This window comes from Felis catus, chromosome A1 (assembly GCF_018350175.1).
Source record: "Felis catus isolate Fca126 chromosome A1, F.catus_Fca126_mat1.0, whole genome shotgun sequence".
In the NCBI taxonomy this organism is placed as follows: domain Eukaryota; kingdom Metazoa; phylum Chordata; class Mammalia; order Carnivora; family Felidae; genus Felis; species Felis catus.
Window position 1 is genome coordinate 150,633,021 of NC_058368.1, and position 23,336 is coordinate 150,656,356.

A 23,336-nucleotide genomic window follows, 5' to 3' on the forward strand; every position below is an offset into this window, starting at 1 on the left:
ATGTTAATACAAGGAAAGCACTTACAACAATGCCTGACAAGTACTCAGTTGAAGCTATTACTAAGTTAGTAAGTTGATAATTACTCATTTAATATTAGTTATCAGTAAAAATTACAAAAATATGTACTAGAAATCAGGGAGAATGTATAAATATATATATATATATTCTTGTATTTACACATTTGTGAATTTTATACAAGCACACATATAAAATTAGTAAAAGAAATGTGACAACCAATCAAAAAGTCAAAGTGCTTTTAAAGGTTTTAAATTTTGCATGAAAAATAATTAAAAAGAAAAAAAGTGGATGACATAACCGGTCGAAAACCAGTATGACAACTGATTTATACCGTTCCTCACGGACATTTTTTGGGTTCTAGGACACTCTTCCCAGATACACACACACACACACACACACACATATACACACACACGTATGTATGTAAAATATTTGTAAATATAGAATCAACTTTCAAATATCTTGAAGTCATTCTGTATCAATAAATAATTCTATATGAGATGCTACATGAATCTCTTAAGGCTTTTCTGGGGTGGTTATGATTTATACATTATCAAAATTATTCCTTTTAATATGTTATTTTTATCCCTCACTTATCATGTAAACCATTAGTTCTCAAAACTGGTCAAAAATAAGAGTCACTGGGGCGCCTGGGTGGCGCAGTCGGTTAAGCGTCCGACTTCAGCCAGGTCACGATCTCGCGGTCCGGGAGTTCGAGCCCCGCATCAGGCTCTGGGCTGATGGCTCAGAGCCTGGAGCCTGTTTCCGTATCTGTGTCTCCCTCTCTCTCTGCCCCTCCCCCGTTCATGCTGTGTCTCTCTCTGTCCCAAAAATAAATAAATGTTGAAAAAAAAAAATTAAAAAAAAAATAAAATAAAAAAAAAAAATAAAAATAAGAGTCACTAAGAGCATTTTAACAAATACAAATTCAATTCCCAGAACTCACTCTAGATTTACTGGATCTCTGGAGGTAGATATGAAGAATCTTTATTTTATTTATTTTTTAATTTATTTTTTTAATGTTTATTTATTTTTGAGACAGAGAGAGACAGAGCACGAACGGGGGAGGGTCAGAGAGAGAGGGAGACACAGAGTCTGAAGCAGGCTCCAGGCTCTGAGCTGTCAGCACAGAGCCCGATGCGGGGCTCGAACCCACAGACCGTGAGATCATGACCTGAGCCGAAGTCGGACGCTCAACCGACTGAGCCACCCAGGCGCCCCAAGAATCTTTATTTTTAAGAGCTGTTCAAATGATTCTGATGTACAGCCCCATTTGAAAATCAGTGTTTAATACAGTTTCACCTTAGATATCATTCTCTTATACGATTCAAATAATTTCACATAAATTTCACTTTAAATTTAAAATCATCATAGTTATTATGCAATTATAAACACTGATATACAGGAAAAAAAAAACCAAATGACTTATTAGAGATACACAGTGGGTAAAAGCAAATATTGAATTCAAGTTTTTTGATTCCTAATCCAGTCCTAATCCAATGTTGTAACATTACTTATTTTTGAGAAACAGAGCACAAGCAGGGGAGGGGCACAGAGAGAAAGGGAGGCACAGAATCTGAAGCAGGTTCCAAGCTCTGAGCTGTCAGCACAGAGCCTGACGCAGGGCTCAAATCCACAACCGATGAGATCATTCATGACCTAAGCCAAAGTCGGATGCTTAACCAACTGAGCCACCCAGGTGCTCCCCACTTTGTTATTCTAAAACCACTTTCCTTTCTACTAAACATGAGCATAAAGCTGAATCATTCTAGTACAGGTAATTAAATACAAACACACAAATGCATTTCTGTAAGCCATATCATAAAAGGAGCAGAATGGCACATATGGTAAGAAGTCTAGAATTCAAAATAATGAAAACTGACTGTGATCTCGACATAAAACAGAAACTGCATAACAAACATGTAAGTCAGCCTCTTCTGAAAAATGGGAAAAATAATTCTTAGTACAAGTTAGGTGAGTAGACAAAGGAATTCAAATGAAGTCATTTTGAGCTTCTAAATTCTGAAAAAGATTTCATATTCTGTAAAATGGACTTAATGATTAAAAACTAACCAAAAAAATCTAGCCACAATAGATAAAATGGAAGCACTTTCACTAGCATAGTATAAAATGAGATTTACAAAACACTTTACCAAGATTCCCCTTACCTAAAGTATCCACTTCTGTAACTGACTTTGTTTCTAGATGGAGGTCAATATCCTTTGGAATGGTTAATGGCTTACTTTCAATGTGACCATTATATTTCCTATAAAAATCAGACAAGTGACACAAAAAACAAGTTACCTACACTGTTATCCAAGTGCTTGTATCAACTAATCACAAAAGAGGTTTTAAATTTCACAGTATAAAAAAAAGCAGAATTTCTAATATTTCATCAAAAAAGGAGGTAGAATACCCAAAAGTAGTTTTTAAAGGGGTAGGGGACTACGAAACGTAGATGTAAATTATTACGTCAATCATACAGATTACCAGGGTAAGAGGTACTAAATTAGTGACAAAATCTTGATTGCTAGCTTAGCATTTCACTCTATTTCTCTTATTCTCTCTTCTATACATTTAAAGACAATATAACATCTCTTTCTTTAGGTATAAGAGTAAAAGCAAATCTAAAATTAAAGAAATACCATTATCACATAATATTTAAACAAATGGAAGAAAATCTCAGGAAACCTAAAATAAGGTTAAGTGGCTCTTTTTCTTTTTCTGTTCTAAACATTTGTTATTTATTTTCGAGAGAGAGACAGAGCACGAGCAGGAGAGAGGCAGAGAGAGAGGGAGACACAGAATCTGAAGCAGGCTCCAGGTTCTGAGCTGTCAGCACAGAGCCCAATGTGGGGTTTGAACTCATGAACCAGGAGATCATGACCTCAGCTGAAGTCGGAAGCTCAACTGACTGAGCCACCCAGGTGCCCCAAAAGTAGCTCTACTATGACATGACACATAAAAACTGGAATCTTTTCTTGTATTTCACTTTGAAACTATTCAACTATTTCTTTAGGTATAAGAGTAAAAACAAATGAAGACAAACCGCATTTCTCTTTGAAATTATACATGTCTACACATAAAGAAACCTGTAGCTATAAACAAGTCAGAGTTGAAGAAATATACTAAGATTTATGTGCATGAGAAATTCAATAATGTGAACACCTAATCTGGAGTTGCTCTGAGAATCACAAATAGGAGAAATAAAAGAATTCTTCAGGTACACATGTGATCATTCCTAAATTTAATTTTTAAAGACAATCACATGTATATAGAAAATAATAAATTTTCAATAGCATTAATTACAATACCAAGACACATTTTTCAATTATTGTGGGAAAACCTCAGTAAAAATATTAATTATGTCAATAAATCAAGCCTTTTCAGAATAATAATAAAGAGAAGGAGGGTTTACACTTAAATATTCAATGATCTTCAAGGTGTATTTGTAATAAGCACAAAAGAGAATGGCAGTAAGATCAAAAAAAAAGGTCCTTTTTAAAATTTTCAATTTCATGCCAAATAATCATTAATGCTTTAAAAAACTCTAGCACCTACAAATGCATTAGCCCAGGTTAATATAATTTTTATGATACACATGAGAAATTTGGTGACAAGTTGTTGTCAATGACATTCTGTAATATATTAGAATCATAGTTTCAGGTCCTAAAATCCTCCTCAGTTGAGGACACTAAGGTCCATATAGAGAGGATAATTATCATGTACTTTCCTTGAGAATTCAATTTAAATAGAGATATAAAATTTTAAAGCTGGAGAGATCCTAGAAAATTACTAAGTTTGGTCCTTCCATTTCACAGATAAGTTTGGTCGTCCATTCAGTGAGGTTTATTAGCAGGCAGTTTTCTTCATAAACTTTAAATGTCAATACAATATGCAGCAACTGAATGGGACCTAAGAAGTTGTACTGTCTACCCCTTTTATTTAAAAAATACTGAATAAAAGCAAAACCTGGGGAAAAAAACAAACCAACAGGTATCTGTAAATGAGTTACAGGGTAAAGACACGGGCTATGGTTTTCTCCCCAGTCAACCCCCACCAAGTTTTAATATGATGGCTGTACTGTTTTCATAATTTAAACACAAAGAAGAATAAAGTTAACCATTCTTGAGTAAAATATTCGCTTCTGTGCTTATATATTAAATTACTACATATTGGGTTTTTTCAAAGGGTAATTTAAAATTATGTTAGATCATGGATTTTGATCTCAAATATATTAACTGCACATGGCATAAGCAGTAAATGTTCATTTAACCAAAGTAAAAAAATATATTTATATCAAATGTGTCAAATATTAACACTTCACAAACTCAACAATATAACTTACCTATCTTTTCTGCTTTTCCCTTTTTGCTGCTTCCCTGCAAGAATTCTTAATTCTTCTTCTGTAGGATGTTGATACCATCTCAAACTAAGAAAAAAAGAATCCTTTTAAATAAAGAAATTAAAATCACCAGAATTATTCATTTATGGTACAAATACTTATTGAGTTTCCTACGTGTGAAGACACTGAAGGGAATTATCAGGTGAAAAACTCTCATCTGAATTAAATACTACTGCTTAAGCCTTAAAAGGGTTTTGATTCAAATCCAGCACTTACCAAGCACTTACTAGATGCCAGACCCTGCAATGCTGTTTGTAGATATATTTCTTAAAACTGACATTGTATTAATATATATTAAGGCTATACAGGCTTACTATTAAAAGTAAACGGAGTGAACTTTGCAGGTAAGAGCACATTAGAATTTCCACCCACCCCTCATTTACATAGAAGTAATTGACAGTTGTCTTAAAAAGAATCCTTTGTCCTCAAAACTACAAGTAGTCTTTACTTTCCTATCCTCCCCTCCTTTACCTGGAGAATTCTGAAACTTTATGTGTTGAAGAATTAGAGTAAAAAGTTGTATTTACAAAACCCTTTAAGTTAGGGTTTAACTAACCAACAACAGGGTGTATTCACCTCCACCACGTAGTTAGAACACCCAAACAAATCATTTACTCCCTCCCAAGCACCCACCTGTTCATTCTCAATTTCCTATCTCACCTGAATTTCCTACCCACTACTTAAATTTGATATTCTAGTTTCATCTTCAATGTGCCCTCACCACATATTATCATTAATTCTGTTCTTTAACTCTTAAAATTTTAACTTCTCTGCTCCCTGTAAGAACTTTAAGTTCAGCACATGTCCCTCTCTAGCTCTAATGGCAACACTCTCTAACTGGTCTCTTTGTCTTGCCAGGACACTCTCCTCAGTGCATTTTGATCCCAACTTTAGTTATCTTTCCATAACACAAATCTTATTAAGGTAAATGACTGTTTAAATCCTTTATAAGCGTCTTCTCAAGATAAAACAGTAAGTGGCAGCTAGGCAAAGACTTTGATCAAGGCCCTGTTTTTATAAAGGAGAAACATACACCTAGTATTGCTAAACCTCCCAATTTTTCACTTACAAAAAAAATCTACATTTTTAAAGTAAAATGTCTCAATTTAAAAAGTTAGCAAGTGATTTGCTGTTTTTAAAAACACTGCAAAACTGGCAATTTGAATAATGACTGGATAGTTGATGACATTAAGAAATTACTGTTAAATTTTTTTAGCTGTAAAGATAGGATTATAGTTATTTTAAAAGCTTATATACTTTAAAAATATACACAGAAATATCTATGAATGAAATAATATTTGCTACAAAGTAATATGTTAGGGGGAGGAGAGATGAAGGGGAAAACAGATGAAACATGTTAACCACCAGCTGTTAATTGTGATATGTACATAGGAGATCATAAAAATCATTATTCACTGTATTAGTCTGTCTACTCTTTGTATATGTTTGAAATTTTCCATTAAAGTTAGAATACACACTGTAAGGCTCATATGCGCATAGGATTTGTGACCTCCTATTTCCACAGACTTTGATGATCTGACTACTATCTACTTTACCAGACTCATCTTCAACAACTCCCCCTTGGAACATGACATTCTAGCTAGACTAAGTGACATTTTACTCTACAAATTCTTTCATCCCTTGATGTTTCTGCATATATTCTTGTATCTGCTTATAAATATCAATGCCCCTATCTGGCAAACTTCTAGTTTACCTTTTACTATTTATAAGGCAAGTTGCCCTATGGTGTAAAAAAAGAATGTATCTGGTCATTGTCCCCCATTCTTGGCAAAGAGCTTCAAAAGTCTTTGGAACTTCCTTAGTGATAGGGAGTATCTTTGGTATGTTAATTGGAGGACTCCAGGTGGACCTCCAGATAGCCTCAGGATGGTGACTGGTCACCAGAAATACCAACTATATGATTAAAGTGGGGATCCTCAGCCATCTGATCTACAAGAAGGGGAAGGGGGCTAGACATTAAGTTCAATCCTGTGGCCAATTTAAAGTCATACCTATGTAAAATGGAATTCCAAAACACCTCTGGACACTGGAGCTGAGAGGAGCATCCTGGTTGGTCAACACAATGATGTGCCTGGAGGGTGACATGCCCTGACTCCACAGGGAGGGAATGCAAACTGCACTTCTTCCGAAATCTCCTCCTATATCATCTCTATAATAAAACTATAATCATAAGTATAGCACTTTCCTGAGTTCTAACTGTTCTAGCAAATTAATGAACCCGAGAGGGGTCATAAAAATGCCCCAATCTGTAGCCAGTAGCCAGTATACAGAAATATGGGTGGCCTGAGGATTCCAAGGACGTGCAGCTGGCATCTGGAAACCTAGGCATTCTTACAGAGAAATTAGTCTTTAACCCATGGAGTCTGTATTAACTCCAGGTAGTGTCAAAATTAAACTGCAGTTGGTAACAGACCAGTTGGATTAAAATGAAATACTCCCCTAACTGAAAGATCCTTAGAGTAAAGATTTTAAGACTTACTTGTTATTGTATACTTCAAAACTAGTACAGTTACTGGCATATAGTAAGTGCTCAAAAAGGATCACTGAACCAAAATTAATTCAGTTCTCCCCTTAAACGTTTTAAAATAAAATATATCCCAACCAAAAAGTCACTAAACTCTAATTAACATGGGTGAGGAGGCACTTCCTGAAATTTCGATTTAAGTCCAGAATTTTAACTTACAGTCGATTCTCGTTATTCGCGGTAGTTATGTTCTATAAAGTCGCCGCGAACACTGAACATTGCTCCTAGGGGAAATACAGGGTTAGGTTCCTGCGAGCCTCTGGTCACAACATTTTCATCAACCAATAAATACAAAACCTTGTTTTATGTGTGTTTAAGTTTAAAGACACCTTATTTAATATATAATGTTGATTCATTAACATTAAATTCACAGCCAATAGCACTGTAATTCACACCTGAAGAAAGCTTATTTAATAACTATAATCATAAGTATAGTATTTTCCTGAGTTCTGTGAATATTTCTAATGCATTTTCTCCATAAGGCCCATCTTATGCCTCGAAACACTAGACAACCCCTCAACACCATGCTTGGAGGCCATTTTAAATAGTGAAATCAACAAAAAGCTAAAGCTAAAATGTGAACAACATGGTACTAAACAGACCACAAAAAGCACACTTGTTTATAATATGAAAAGTGAAACAAGGCCTCAGCTGGGAACGTGGGCATTGGGCCACTCAAATATTTTGCCAATCTGGATATGTCTATGAATGATCTTGAAAGCACCACCAGTATGAACTTGGGGGGTTACAAATGAACTTCAGCAAGTAAGCAAATAACAAATACACAATCCATGAATGATAAAGATTGAGTGCATAACATTGAGAAGATCACTTATGCAATAACTCATTTATAAAGACTGAAATTAGTTGTTTGGCACTGAGGAATAATTGCTAATTATTACTAATCTGTAAAAGAACTCTTAGTATAGGAAAACTTAAATTACTTTTAGAATGCTATAATAATGAAATATTTTAAGATCCTTAACATTTTCTAGGACTCATTTTCTTTTTAAATATACTCGAGCTTGTTTAATCTCATTTTGTGAACCCATTTTTGTAGAATAGATTGCATTTATTATACTTCTTACTGGACAAATGGGTCATCTTCATCAGTAAAAATTATTGTTCAAAGCTGGAATCTTAGGCTGCTGGGTGCTCTTAGGGCCACTTCTAGTCTGTTACTCATGTATGTATCCATCCATCCATCCATCCATCCATCCATTCATCAGACTCTTATGGAGTCCCCTATGGTCAAGTACTCCGCTGAACAATGGAGATGTAATCACATACAAGAAAGTCCCTGCTTTCTTGGTGCTTGTATTCTACTTGGGGCAGAATTTAACCAAGTAAAAAATGACCAAAAAAACCCCGCCACAAGTTGGATACTATATAAAAGAACCTAACAAATGGTGAGAATGAGAGAGAAAAGCCTTAGGTTATAGGTTACAAAGATCTCTCTGAGATGACATTTACCCAGCAACCTAAAGGATGAGAAGAATGGAGGGGAACAGCATTGAGGAAGAGAAGAGCATGTCCAAAAGGCTGCAGTAACCAAAAGGCCAAAGAGACGGCTACACCACATGCAAGGAGAAACATATGAGGGAGGTGGAAGAGATAAAAAGGGATCAGATCATGCACATCCTCCTGGGCCACAGTATGGAGTTTAGATTTTATGCTAAAATAATAGTCTCGAAACAGGATAGACAAATAACTTCATTTACATTTTAAGATCTTTTTTGCTGCTCTGTGAATTATATGGAGGCAAGGAGAGAAGGAAATATATTTTGGACACTGAATCAACAGTAATAGACTAAAAGTAGGAAGTGGAAAAAAAACAATGAAGGATATCTACCTTTCTGATTTAAGGAAGATGGTGGTACATTTTCTCAGATGGAGTAGAACAGGAAGAATTATGAATCTGAACATGCTTGAGTTTTTAAGTACCTATGAAATATCAAGTGAAAACATCAAGAGGAAAACTGTATTTTCGAATCTAGAGCTCAGAGATAACCTGGGGTCATTACACAATTGTGGTATTTATGGAATCAATAATATCACCTAAGGGGAAGATAACACATGGCAGAAAACTAAACAGTTATTAAGGAAGTGAGAAGTAGAGTTCATGAAGACAATGCATGTAACAAATTTGGCTATAACAGAAAACAGGGAAATAGGCCAAAACTAAGAAATGGACACGGGAAAGGCTTTGTTTTTTAAGACAGAAGACAGAGGCAGGGCTGTAACTCTTCTTTATTTGTAGTTGCTGTTACTTTTAATAACAGATCTTTAAAAAAAAAAAAAAAAAGAAGCATGTGTATGGGTGTGTGTGCTAACAGGAATAATTTCCAATGGAAGTGAAGCAATTTACGACAGGGAAGAAAGGAAATGGCCAAAGGAGCAGTCTAGGTAAAAGAGGGAAAGGGGTACAGAGCACAAATGTAGGAATTGGGGCCTGACAGACAGGACACCTCTTCCATGGGCCAAAATTAAAATATACAAACATTCTTTACAAATATAGAGGGGCTGCACAGGTAACCAGGGTTGTGGGTTTGGTGGTGAGAAAATGAGTGCAGAGCTCTGGCTTCAAGAGCTGAAGCTGAGGCAGGCATGCATACTATTTGAGGAGCAAGGCTTTGGGTTGAAAAGCTGTCAGAGAAGTGGAGCATACAAAGACAGCCAGGCAGCATGGAGTAGCCACCTAAGATCTGAAAATTCCAAGTAAAATCTAGAAGTACAGCTGCACAGTTTTCCTCAACAGTCAGTGCTTCGGACACAGTTGGATTCCATACCATATGGTTCCCTTGTACTATACGTTAGCTCTGGTCTCAGTTTTTAGTCTTGTCTTTTGCTATTAGTTGGTATGTCTATCTCAGCAAAATGACTCGCAATCTGCTTGTAACTGCTGCACCATGCCTTTCTAATATGGGCTTGGAAGACAGATATAAAAGCTAATTAGCTTTAGATTCTATGTAGCAGTTAATAAGAATGGTTACAAAAATACAATTAGAGAAAAATGCTTTGCGTTAATGTTCTAAAATTGCACATACAATATAATCACAACCATGAGAGGAAAATATGAATAGATTAGAAGGAAATACAACAAAATGTACACAGTGATTGTCTTTAGCTGATGAGAATACAGTCCATTACCTCTTATTTTCCCTTTTTATCAATTTATTACCTTTTTCTATATCACACGCATTACTGTGTTTGAAAGACGGGGAAAAACTTTAAAAAATAAAAGGTATTAAGAGGATCTCACTAAAAACTGAACTTCTTGCATTTAAGTTAAATGTATTAATCTCACTGTATTTTATGACATTTACCTTGGCTACTGAGTGGCTTTTTTTTCACTTACGTTCACTTCACAAATTTGCGTGTCATTCAAATTGTCAGTAGTGTCTCAGAAATTAAAGCCAACCTAGGGTTACACTCCACTCAATCACTGAAATATTTTTTAATAATTTTCTTGTAAATCTCTTACATAACATACTAACAGGCCATTATCTTTCTTACTGAAGTTCAACAGCACTGAAAAAATATGTATCAGAATGTATGTATGTATATATACGTTTATATATGTATAAAATATATTGATGTAGACTCCTTAAAATTTTTAAACAGCAATGTAATTTAAAGCAAACCACTTCAAAATTTTTCAGAAGTAAAAATTTCAGAAATTTGAAATGAAAATCTAAACAAGAATACAGAAAAACTTAGTACTGAGAGCAAGCTAAAAAAGTTTTAATACATAATCAATACAAAACTCTATTTCAAAACACAGGTCATATGGACACTTTCAGTCTTCATTCTAATCCCAATAATTTCGACAAGTGAGAAAAAACAAACTTAAGAGAAAACAAATACTGCTTAAAACCTAGAAGACCTTTCAGCACAAGTAGCTAAAATATCGTTTGTCATACACACACACACACACACACACACACACACACACACACACATTATCTTGTTATTTACTGGAAATTTTAATAGGACAGCATGGCATTCTGGAACTGGAAGTTAAGATGACTAAGGCAAGGAGAGAGCAAGGGCTCAGGCATTCCACAAGGGTAGTAGCTGACTGTTTACACCTTTCCCTTAGGTCATAGGTCCCACCTACTGTGCATTTGAATAGTAGGTTTCTCTCACCAAAGGGAACTTGTAGATTCTTGGATCAGGCAACATGCAAAAGAGAACAGGCAAAAAGAATTAGAGCAACTGAATATGAAGGTGTTGGTACACTGTGCTCTTTACCCAATACAGGATCAGACAAAATCAGAGTAAATCCAACCATAATGTATTTTCAATGAGGGACACATGACAGGAAGTAGCAAACCAAAGTGAGAGCCTCCGGAGATAAAGGGGTAGAAGAATGCATAAGGTTTGAGCTAAACAATCAGAAAAATGGAAAGCAGATTCAGCAAGGAAGCTATTGCAGGAAAAAAAAAAAAAAAAAAGCAAAATCCTACTTCCTCATGCAAAACCCACTATTCAAATGTACAAAGAATGTAACCTATCACTTACCTCTCCAAGAAAAGAGGGGCCAAGCAAACTTCAAAACAGAAAGGAACTTTAATTACAATAGAAAGTAGAGAATACTATGGCTACAATACAGTGGTATGCTGGACACGATAAAGAACATCTTCAAATGATCTGAACGATGGTTAAAAGTGTTCCTTATGTTAGGGAAAAGCAGCTCAGACAAACCAACTTCCGATGATTTTTCCTCCCTTTGTGAAGAGAGGGAGTAATAGAGCAGTCTGAGAGCACTAGACTGTTCACCGTCGGGTTTTCAAAGTTAATAATACATGCTCACAGGTTACAGGCAGAAGAGATTTTATTACTTAAGTTCTTGTTAAAGCAGAATCCCTTCAACAAAATCTGATAGTCATATAAAAAGGCATGTAAAAAAAAAGGAGAAAAACATTTCTCAGAAGAAAAATATTTTCTCTATTAAAAAACCCTGGAAGAATGGAATACAAAATATTTATAATTTAGTAATGTGGGACAAATTTAATTTCAAATAATGAGGTAAGAAGTATAATTTGAATAGATGCTATTTCTTAAACTCTACTTTGTACTTAGCATGTCTGTGGTAATCAAAATCAATGGTGAGATACCTTTTAATTTAGAATAAACGTGGCTACGCAGTCACAGAATAGCCAGAAGAATACAGTAAGTGAAGAGAAACCATACACTAACTATATATAACCTGTAGGATTAGCTTATAAAAGGCTAAGTATCACTAGGAACAAAAGGTAGAAAAAAAATCTTAAAAAATTACTCTGTAAACTGCCAAAAGAAGTCACAACAATTGTAGAAAAGTTCACCTCCACCAAATTCCAACTCTGTTCAAGTATGTCAGTTCCAGGACAAGGTCTGGAGTTGATGAGCGCCATAAATCAAATAAAGACTATACTGTGAACTGAACTTCAGGATAAGAAGCTTAGATCTGTTTCATTTTTCAGTATGTGACTGTGAGTAGTTAAATGAGTTTTCTCATTCGTAAACACATTATCACCTACTGCAGAGAAGGACTAGACCCTCACCAATCTTGCTTTTACTTCCTAGGTACAATGAAAACTACATTCCCAGACACACTTGCCCTTTGGCCTTAATTAGTCACAGGGCCCCAGCCTATGGAATGTGGACAGAAATGATTTATCGACTTCTAAGTGTGACCCCTTGCATCTCCTGAAATATCCATAGCCTATTCCCTTTATTTGCCAACAGATACAACATCTAACAGAAGATTCCAAGGTATCAGGAATACAAGGGCCACAAGACAGAAGAAGCCTAGAGTCCCTAAGTTACCACTGGAAAGACAGCTAAATCTTTAAATACCATTTTGTCAAGAACCTACCTTAAGAGCTGCCCAACAAACCCTTTCTAACTCTCCCATAAGACCCTAATTCCTGCCTGAGGAAACAGAATCAGAAACTTTCATTAGGTTCAGACATTGAGATTCTGAGGTCATAACATACCCCAGTGCATCTCCTCTCCTAACTAATTCACAGTGTACAGATCCAAACAGCATAAGAGAAATAAAACTTTTGATCAGTATTAAGTTTTATAACATTGTAAAGGTAATTTAATGGCATTAAACAAGCTAAAGACTATGCAGTTATTTTTTAAAAAACTAGAGATCTACAATACTAACAGCAATATATGTTATTTAACAAGAGCTAGAAAATTAGTGTTTTTCTAATATTAAAAATCAACACGCCAGTAATTTATAAAGTAAAAGTTGTTTATTGCTTCAATTGTTTATTTACTTCTTTAAGTAAATGGCAGGCTTACTCTTTAAATCAACATAATAAAATCCAATGGCACTTTAAACCCTCCATTCCAAAAAGACACAGATTGATGAGAGATGGACATAAATTAAGTTATATGATACAAAAAGACAGGCCATAACTTTTAAGGCAAATATGAATATTTATTTACAATATGAAGATACAATACTAGTGGGACAAATATTAGAATGATATATACAGAACCTAAAAACAACTCTCTTCTGTCAGACTCACGATTAACCTTTCATGGTATCTACACAGCTATTAATTTGAATAGTTCTATTCAGTTGTTCCATTCAGTACAGTCACTCCCAAGCCTTCCTACACTATTCATAATTTTAAAAGTCTTCATAAGCCTTTCCCCTCAAATTCTTTTAAGCATGTTACAGATGATAAAGAATGCCCTCAGATCTTTCTCTTTAACTCAACAGCATCATATGGTTTAAAATGCAAACTGTCATTTCTGATCAATATTTCTACATAAGCAATTCACAAGGGATTTTATACTTTACCAATATTAAAACAGCATAATTTCATATCATTAAAGGTTGGTGAAACACTAATTATCCCAAAAGGATAAAATCAATGATCTTATTGAACACAGTTAGGCAACAACATTAAGCGATTTAACTTCATGACCTAAAAATTCCAGGATTAACATTAAAAAAAGATAAATCTTACACACACATAAAAAAAAAAAAAAAAAACAACGGAGGAAATGAAACAAGGAGTAAGTAACTATTTCCAGAAAATTCTGATTGCTATAGTTGGAACCTGATTTAGAATTACAGACAGTGTTAATTAACACTACAGTTAATCGGTTTACAAAAGCAAATCAAGATTACAAAAAATTATCAACTTCATATTTATTTTTAAATGCTGAACTCTCCCTCAAATCTGTAGTATGTGTATTTACAAAACATGTAGTATGTATATTTACATCCATGCTAATATTTGTCGAAAAAAAACCATTTTAATTATAATACATAATTCCAATATTAAGAGAAAAGAATTTGGTTTTCAATCTCTGAAGTTTTAGTTTTTACTAGTAAATGTAAGTTTCACAGAAACAAATGGAAAGCAGATTATGTAAGAACAGGAAATTGCCTATACCCTAAAATGAGACAAGACTGCGAAGATCTTTGGAGCCAAAAAGAGATCTGGAGTCTCACTGGAGATTCATCATCAACAGAATCTATAAATATGAATTCTCAGTAGAAACGAGCTACCTTAACATACTTTTATCTAGTTCATTAAATCAGATTCCATTTATTTAGAATGAATGGTAATTTGCCCAGCTGATGTTTATCCTTTCATGATCTATGGAAAAGGGTTTTGATAAGCAAAAAAGTAAACAAGACTACACATTTAAAAACTAGCTACAGATGACTGACTTTTCTCTTATAAATAACGCTGACAGAGGTTTTAAAGTTTACTAAAACTTTAGTTATTATTTATTTTGCTAATAAAACATATGTTTTTAAATAGCCGTTCTCTCACACATTCTGTGTGGGTGTGCACACATGCATGCGCCAGCGGTCAAAAAAATTTTAAGCAGTCTGAATAATATTTTTCTGTATTTAAATGATATGAAAAAAAGCATAGAAAATAAATTCAATAAAAGAGATTTAAGCTTTGTGGATAGAATGACCTTGATCTAATCATAAAAGCTTATTATTTGTCTTGCAGTGTATGAAATCATTAGGAGGATAGGATCTATCCATTGTTTTCTAACTCCAAAAGGTCTAAACAAAAGAAACTAGACCTACAAATGAAGAGAATGCAGTTATTTACTGGAGATGAACAGTTAGAACAAAACTATAGTTGTGGTACCATATCTATAACTTACCTTTCATAATTACACAGGATTTTGGCATGTATTTCTATAGGGCATTTTCCTGCAATTGTCTCATATCCCCTATATTCAACTTCCTTACTTGTGACATTATTTTATTGCACACATATCAGCAAGGCAACTGAGCTCTTTTGTGGAAGGATTGGGAATAGTAGTAAGCTTACAGCACAGTAGACAAAATTAAAACCAGCAAAATAACTTTGACCTCTCCTTGTTAAGTTAAAGTTTAAAATTCTTTGCAGTAGAACAAAGAATCCCTAATTCTCATAATAAACTCTCAAATGAGTCATCAATAATCAAATATATGCTCTCAGTCATTTTCCCAACAATGGTAAAAATATTTAATCACTTCAATTTATAGTCTCCTCCCTGTGTTGACCAACTGTTTAAGAAGGTAACTATGGGAAAAGTGATATGGTATTTTCAATGGCAATGGACAAAAAGGGACATGAAAGGGGGAGGACTGAATTGTTCACCATGATCCCATTACCTTTGTACTAAAAAAAATAAACTACTAATGTCTAAAGTGAGAAAAATAAGGAAGCTAGATTTTTCTCATAACTTCCCTTTGTCATGTTTTTAGAAAACAGGAATTCACGCTTAACTTCTGGTAAGTCCATCAGTCTGAGACTTGAACTAAAGAGAGATTTCAAAGTACCAGACACAGCCTAACCTTGCCTTACCTGCCATTACAGAGTAGCCATCGAGCAAGAGAATAGTGAGGTATAATCTTCTGCATGACACTGGCCATCACCATGGTAACGACCAGCTGTATACCTATCACACCCTGTATAAAAAAACAAACAAACAAGTTTAACAATGAATTAATTTAGATTTGAGGACAGTGGTGGAAAACTTTGTATACATTACAAAAATTAGACTTTAAAAAAGATGAGTTTACAATTAAAATACATTATTATTCTGGCATTTAAGCATTCAAGACCACATGTTTAAACTTAAAACATTTAATCTCATCTCATAATCCTCTACAAAATTCCCCAAGGGTAACATCCATGTTAATAAAAGTTAAATGGGTTAGCATGCACATTTAAAATCAATTCCCAAGAAACGTTCTCCATTATTTAAGGGTATCCAAATGAAGTAAAAAGTAGTCGTTTTTTCCATCTTTCTCCAAACTTACTCTATTCAATACACTTAAAACACGAGCTTGGCAAGCTTTAAAAGGAGTATGCCTACCTTTTACTTCTAAGGTGATAGTGAACAATTAAATGATTAAGTGAATGATTAAAGAGCATTAACCATATTAAGTGTGATGACAGAACTGGCCTAAAAGTCACTACTAGAAAAAAAATTAACTCGTGCTGTCATCACCAACTTCCAGTGGGTGGGCCTTCAATAATGTCCAAAAGCCTCCTTAGTTTACTCTCATCAGTCCCTCCCTATTCTCTACTATAACGAAGTCAAAACCTTCCCCATCTCCACACTTCCAACCTCCCTCATCTTGTACTCACAAAGAAAATAAACACCATTAAATAAAAACCCTCCCTTTTCACCAAGAAGCTCATAATCATTTGTATCTGCACCCATCTTTTCCTCTACCTTCTGGAAATAAAGAGCATCTTCTACACAAATCCCTTCAAATGTGCTTAAGAGCCCATCCTCCTTTTGATTTTCAGGAACGTCAACCTCTGGATAGTTTACTTACTATATCTTCTAAAATCTCTTCTGTATCTTAATCCTTCCTACCCACATTGTAACATCTGTAAGTCTCTTTCATCTTTCTGAAACATAACAATGATTTTCCCTCATTACACAGCCCTCCTCCCTAATATTCATAGCTACTTGACAAAAGACTTATTTCCAGTTGCTTCTATGTTCTTACATCCCCACACAGTTCCCATTTGACGTTCTGCTTCAGCCCATTCCATTGAAAGATCTACCATCAAGATCACCTCATCTTAACAAATTAACTTTCCTTATTTTAAATCTCAGCAGGATCCCACAAGGCCTACCACAGGCCTTCCTTTACTCACACCATGACAATCAATTCTTCATACTCCTCTTTGCTAGCTCCTCCCTCTATCCAAGCAGTCCAAAAATAAGGCTGAATTCCTACCTCAAACATAATACACCAAATAAGAACATAAAAATATAAAAATGTTTAAAAGAAGCAGTATAGTGTACAGGTTTAAGAGCATGGATTCTAGACCTAACCTGCCTGGGATAAAATCAGCCAACTAACTACTAGTTGCATGACTTTGCAAAGGTCATTTAAACAGTATGTACTTTTATTATCTGTCCTATAAAATAAAGCTATTCACTTAACCTACCTAATCAAGCTATGGTTATAAATTATGCCTGATACAGAGAAAGTTCCATATGTATGAATACTATTTGTTGTTATTGTCATTGTTATTACCTCTATTATAACTCTTTTGAAGTTTTTATTTTAATTCTGTAAGAAAACTTTTTAAATTTCAAGAAGAGAGAAGGCTTTCAAGAAATGACAAGTCTCGGGGCCCCTGGGTGGCTCAGTTGGTTAAGCCTCTGACTTTGGCTCAGGTCATGATCTTGCACTCCATGAGTTTGAGCCCCACGTCAGGCTCTGTGCTGACAGTTCAGAGCCTGGAGCCTGCTTCAAATTCTGTGCCTCCTCTCTCTGCCCTTCTGCCTCTCATGATCTCTGTCTCTCTCAAAAACAAATAAACATTTAAAAAAATTTTTTTTAAACTGACAAGTCTCCTGATTGAAAAAAAAAACCTAAAAACTAAGTTGAAAAAAATCAAATTTCATTTATTATAACAAACTGTGCCACCAACAGTTCATCACTGTAAGAAATGTAGTACTGTGGGGTGGAACCGTGATAGAGGGGGAGGGTGAACATGTGCAAGCAATGGGTACACAGGAACTCTATACGTTTCAATTAATTTTGCTGTGAACCTAAAACTACTCTAAAAAGTAAACTTTATGAATTAAGAAAAATCAAGTTTCTGCAATAGAGAATGATATAAACAATGTCGAATGACTGGGAAAAGACATCTGTAATTCACATGACAGAGGGATCATTTCCTTATTAGATATTATAAACGGAGTTCTTACAAATCAACTACAGTAGTCCCTCCACCAAATCAGTGGGAGGTATGTTCCAAGACCCCCTGTAAATGCCCAAAACCTTGGATAGTATCGAATCCTATATCCACAATGTTTTTTCTGTACGTACATACCTACAATAAAGTTTAATTTATAAATTAGGCACAGTAAGAGATTAACAATAGTTAATAACAAAACAGAACAATTACAACAATATACTGTAATAAAAGGTACCTGAATGTGGTCTCTCTCTCTCAAAATATCTTACTGTACTACAGTCACCCTCCTTCTTGTAATGATGTGAAATGATAAAATGCCTACGTGATTAGATGAAGTGAGGCGAATGTCGCAGGCACTGTGACATAGCATTTGGTTCCTACTGACCTGACTGTATCTCAGAAGGAGGATCATCTGCTTCCAGACCATAATTGACCTTGGGTAACTGAAATCATGGGAAGTGAAACAGTGGATGGTGGGGATGAGGAGGAATAACTAGCGTACTAACAGACAAAATGCCTAATTAAAAAAAAAAAGAGGAAAAATATGTACAGACAGTTCTCCAAAAAAAGGAAGTAAAAGTGGTTCTTAAACAGGACGGCTTTTAAAATGCTTTTTAAACCTGCCTCAACTCTTGTTTTACTGTGGATATTTTACTGCCTTAAATTTTACCAACTGGGTTAAGGTTCAGACCACTTTTATATTCACCTAACATCAAAGGTTACATTTTTACCTTTCTACTTTCACATTTCCTATCACTTGAATTTACTACCCTATTTTCTGTGTAGTTTGTGATAGAAGTTCTGCAATCTCCATACAATGAATGCCATTACAAAGAATTCTTTCAGGCAGAACAAGGCCAAGAAATATATTAGCAAGTATGTCAGAAGGTTGGTCTATTTGAGATTATAGACTTAAAAGCAGAAGATAAGTTTTTAGTCAGGGAAAGTTTTGTGGACCAAGTGAACCTCAATCTAGTCTTTAAAGAAATAAGTGATAGTATCACAGAATCTTCAAGGTCATCTAGTACAATCTCTCACAAATATACATATACCAATTTATTAGAGTGTAAACTCCTTAATAGCAGAAATCATATTTTAGTCATATCTAGTAAGTGTTACAGGTATTAAATGGCATTTCAGAAAGACTGATACGGAAAATATATATGATGGAATGTGATGAACAGTGAAAGAGAGGTATTTTGTTCAACTCTCTTCTTTTGCTTCAAATCACTAAGCATGATATTGCTGATAGATGCAGAAGTGAAGATGTAAACCATGCAAAGGCAAAAACAAGTATCAGCAAACTGGATTGAGGATAATTAGAAATATGAACTGGGTTTCTACAATGGCCCAGACCAGAAATAATGAAGCTTTAAATTACAGTGGTATCTCTGGTACTGAGAAGAGAAATGCATTCTGATATCTTTGTGCAGAACTCAAAAGTTTATGAAATATAGAGGCAAAGGAAGAATTAAAGAGAACCCCAAGAAAGGCAAACACCACTCTCAATGTAGTAGCTAATGTCTGACTAAAAAATGTTCAAGGCAAAAATGTAACCTGAACACTATTCATTATGCCACGTCCACTTTTTCTTTCAAATAGATTTCTTTTTTAAATTTACTTATTTATTTTGGGACAGAGAGAGTGCACACGTGGGATGGGGGCAGAGAGAGAGAGAACCTCAAGCAGGCTCCCCACGGTCAAGTGCAGAGCCCAATGTGGGGTTCGATCTCATGAACCGTGAGTTCATGACCTGAGCTGAAATCAAGAGTCGGGACACTTAACAGTGTCCAGTGGCTCAGGGAGCCACCAAAGCACCCTGCCACTTCTACCTTTTTAAACGAAGCTAGAAATATTTTCCCAAAAGCTCATCTATATACTGTCCTAAATGTATTATTATGTAAGTCAGTCTTCTTCTGACTTTCTAATAGAAGTCAATGAATCTTTCCTAGAATGTTATCTAATTTTTAGGGAGGTAAGATTATGTGGAAATGATTTCACCAAAATTATTATATTGTATGTTACCAGTTATATATTATCAATTTAATAGATTAATACTAAAATAAACTTTTGAGACATTACTATGAAATTAGCAATTATAGTGTACATTCTAGGGATTAATGTGTTAAAGTATAAAAAATATTCAACTCATTAACTAAGGGACACAACAATTTGAAATTTAGAAACAAACCATTCTAAAAATAAATACATAAAAATCATTCTAATAACCTGCCTTCACTGCCCAACATAGTATCTATGTATGCCTAAGTTTTTTCTTTTAATGTTTGTTTACTTTTGAAAGAGAGCCAGACAGAGCACAAGCGGGGAAGGGGCAGAGAGAGAGAGAGAGAGAGAGAGAGAAAGAGGGAGACAGAATCCAAAGTAGGCTCCAGGCTCCAACTCATGAACCATGAGATCCTGACCTGAGCCAAAGTTGGACGCTCAACCGACTAAGCCACTCAGGTGTGCCTATGTACACCTAAGTTTATACAAAAGTATGATTACTGAACTGTTTAACTTAAAAATAAAAATCCCTGAATATTTCTCATTTTTAATTAAAGACAATGATTAAATACATTTAGCCATAAACAATCAAATATTTCACAACAGAAAACTGTTAAACTGGGGAGAGATACAGTGAGGCTACAAAGTCCATCATGGCTCAAGTCTCAAACACAACCACTGGGATCAATGACTCAAGTAGCCCTAATGCTTTTATTAATGCATCAAAATTTAACCAAAGTGATGGTTTCTGTCTAGATTCATTGCCAGTAGGCCCTGATTCTCTTGATAACTAAAAGTGGGAAAAGTTGTTCGTGAAATAGCTCAAATGACCCAAGATGGGTAAAATACTACGGCAACTTAGGTTTCAACTTAAGATAACTTTCTATTATCTATTAACCTGAAGCCATGAAGAGCAAGACAAAGTTATTCGCCTTTAGTCTCTAGAAGAATAATCATTTCAAGTTTTGTCAGTAATCATTTCTGGGTAGGTTTAAAAAGTTCTTACCAAGGAAAATTAAACAACTCTCCAAGAAATAAAATATATCAAATATCAACATTTTATCTTGCTTGTCAATACAGAAAATAAAACTCAGAATGCTGTGTCAGACTTAGTAGAGTTGACATTTTGTTTTGTTTCATTAAACTAGCTCTCCTGCTAACCAACTGAAACAAAGCACATGCTGTTTAACATTAGAAGGCATATTTGCATTTATACTTGGGACTCAGACACCCCCAAACGATTTCAAGTATAATCTCCCTGAATAAATTAGAAGGGAGAAAAAGGAAAGAGGATATTACCTATAGAGGCTGTTTTTAGGCAATAGGCTTGAGCAAAGCTAACCTGAGTAAAGCAAAAGGGCCCAGAGCAACCAGACAGACCACCCAGCTGATTGCAAACAAGTTCATTAAGCAACCCACCTCAAAATAAGTATAGGCCCTAATTGACCAATTACAACCAGGCACAATTCCTAAGATTACCAAAAAAGGGGCAATTCCAAAGTCCCCACATTCCCTCACTCCACCCTATAATGTGGCCCCTCACCAATGCCTGTGGCAGCCTCTGCTCTATTGACCTGCCAGCCACTCCCTTGAGTGTATTCAGTAAACTTCTATCTCCTTATGCCTTGGATGAATTCTTCACTGCCTTGCCACCGGTCCCCATCCAATTGGGACACCCCACATTTGGTGGCCCCTCATCTGATCAGAGCACCCAACGTTACCCAATAACCTTCCTAATTTTTGTCTCTTGACTGTTTACCTCTTTTACTGATAGCTAGACATGTTGAGATAGACTTACGAGATGCTCAAATAATTTAAAGGTATACATTTTGTTATTTCAACCTAGATTTACATAAAACTTCAAATTCACACTTTGAGCACTTAAACTATCTCTGAGCAATTTACAAATGAAGAAATCAGGGTTCAAACAACAAAGATCAAAGTTAGACTTATCCAAAACCCAGACCCTTAATTTCCAACCTAAAGTTTTTTCCACTAAATCAATTCAGCCCATTCGATGAACATTTAATGAGCAACAAAGTACATGCGCTGAGCATTAGATCACTCAAATGCAATAGGGAGAAGGAGCAGAGTCCCAGTCACCAATGAGCAGCCAGGGAACTAGGAGAGTAAAGGGACCATTACGATACAAAGTGATGAGAGGATAGGCAGAAGGTTCTGAGAACACAGTAAAATGAGAGAGAGAAAGAAATTATTAAGGGTGAAAACCTATGAAAGGGCATTTTGGATGTTAAAGCATGAGTCAAAATCCAATGAACTCAGCTTGAGTGAACGAGCCATCAGTGATATCTGCTTCAAAACTAAAGGGTTTAGAATGTAACCGAAAGGCAACAGGAAACCCATGAGAAGTAGTATGATCAGATCAGTATTCAACAAAAATTGCTAACCCCGCAGCACTAAGATAGCTAAGCTCAGGTATGACAGGAAGAACTGTGCTAAAGTCAGTAGCAGTACTGCAGGTATAATCTCTCTTACTTTGGTGATAAGAACTGTATATCACCATATATTATGTGACAAATTGGTTAGGGTCTCGGTCAAGCAATGTGAAAAATGATACAAATCCAAATTACATCACTGTAGAAATTATTTATATCTATAAACAGGAAAAGCAAATAAAGATTTAATTTACAAGTACAGGCTATCTGCCTAACATATATCCAATATCTTGCTGGCTGTTATCAAGAAGTTGGCAAAGGAACTTAGTGTTTCACAGACTTAAATCCCAAATACTTAGCACAATGACATTTAGAATAGTTCAAGGCATATCATAGGGCATTTGATATTTGTTGAACAACTAAATGAATGGCAACACTGCAAAAGAATATGTCTTAACAGAACTTAAAATCCAAGATTATCATACTAGGTACCAAAAAATTAAGACAGTATTGCAGGACAAAATTGGACAGTACTATGAACAAAAGCTAGAGAAACCGAACAAACTGCATATGAAAGTTTCATAGATGGGGTACCTGGGTGGCTCAGTCGGTTAAGCCCCCGACTTCAGCTCAGGTCATGATCTCATGGTTTGTGGATTCGAGCCCCACAATGAACTCTGTGCTGAGAGCTCAGAGCCTGGAGCCTGCTTCAGATTCTGTGTCTCCCTCTCTCTCTCTGGCCCTCCCCCCACTCACACTCTGTCTC

At 35.2% G+C, this 23,336-nt stretch overlaps 1 protein-coding gene across 8 annotated transcripts in view; it reads right to left on the reverse strand.

The window, feature by feature from the left end:
• The window catches only part of TMEM161B (transmembrane protein 161B), a 72,761-nt gene that overhangs the window by 34,432 nt on the left and 14,993 nt on the right, over positions 1-23,336 (reverse strand). For 4 of the 8 annotated variants that reach the window (XM_045033414.1, XM_003981137.6, XM_045033415.1 and 1 more), the window contains 3 exons: positions 15,804-15,907; positions 4,368-4,451; positions 2,188-2,285 (listed from right to left, as the gene is read on the reverse strand). In XM_045033414.1, coding sequence (XP_044889349.1) covers positions 2,188-2,285; positions 4,368-4,451; positions 15,804-15,907 — 286 coding nt within the window. Of the gene's footprint in view, positions 1-2,187; positions 2,286-4,367; positions 4,452-6,436; positions 6,560-7,128; positions 7,194-15,803; positions 15,908-23,336 lie in introns of those variants that run through there. The other 4 variants (XM_023258178.2, XM_045033425.1, XM_045033424.1 and 1 more) reach the window with 3 other exon arrangements.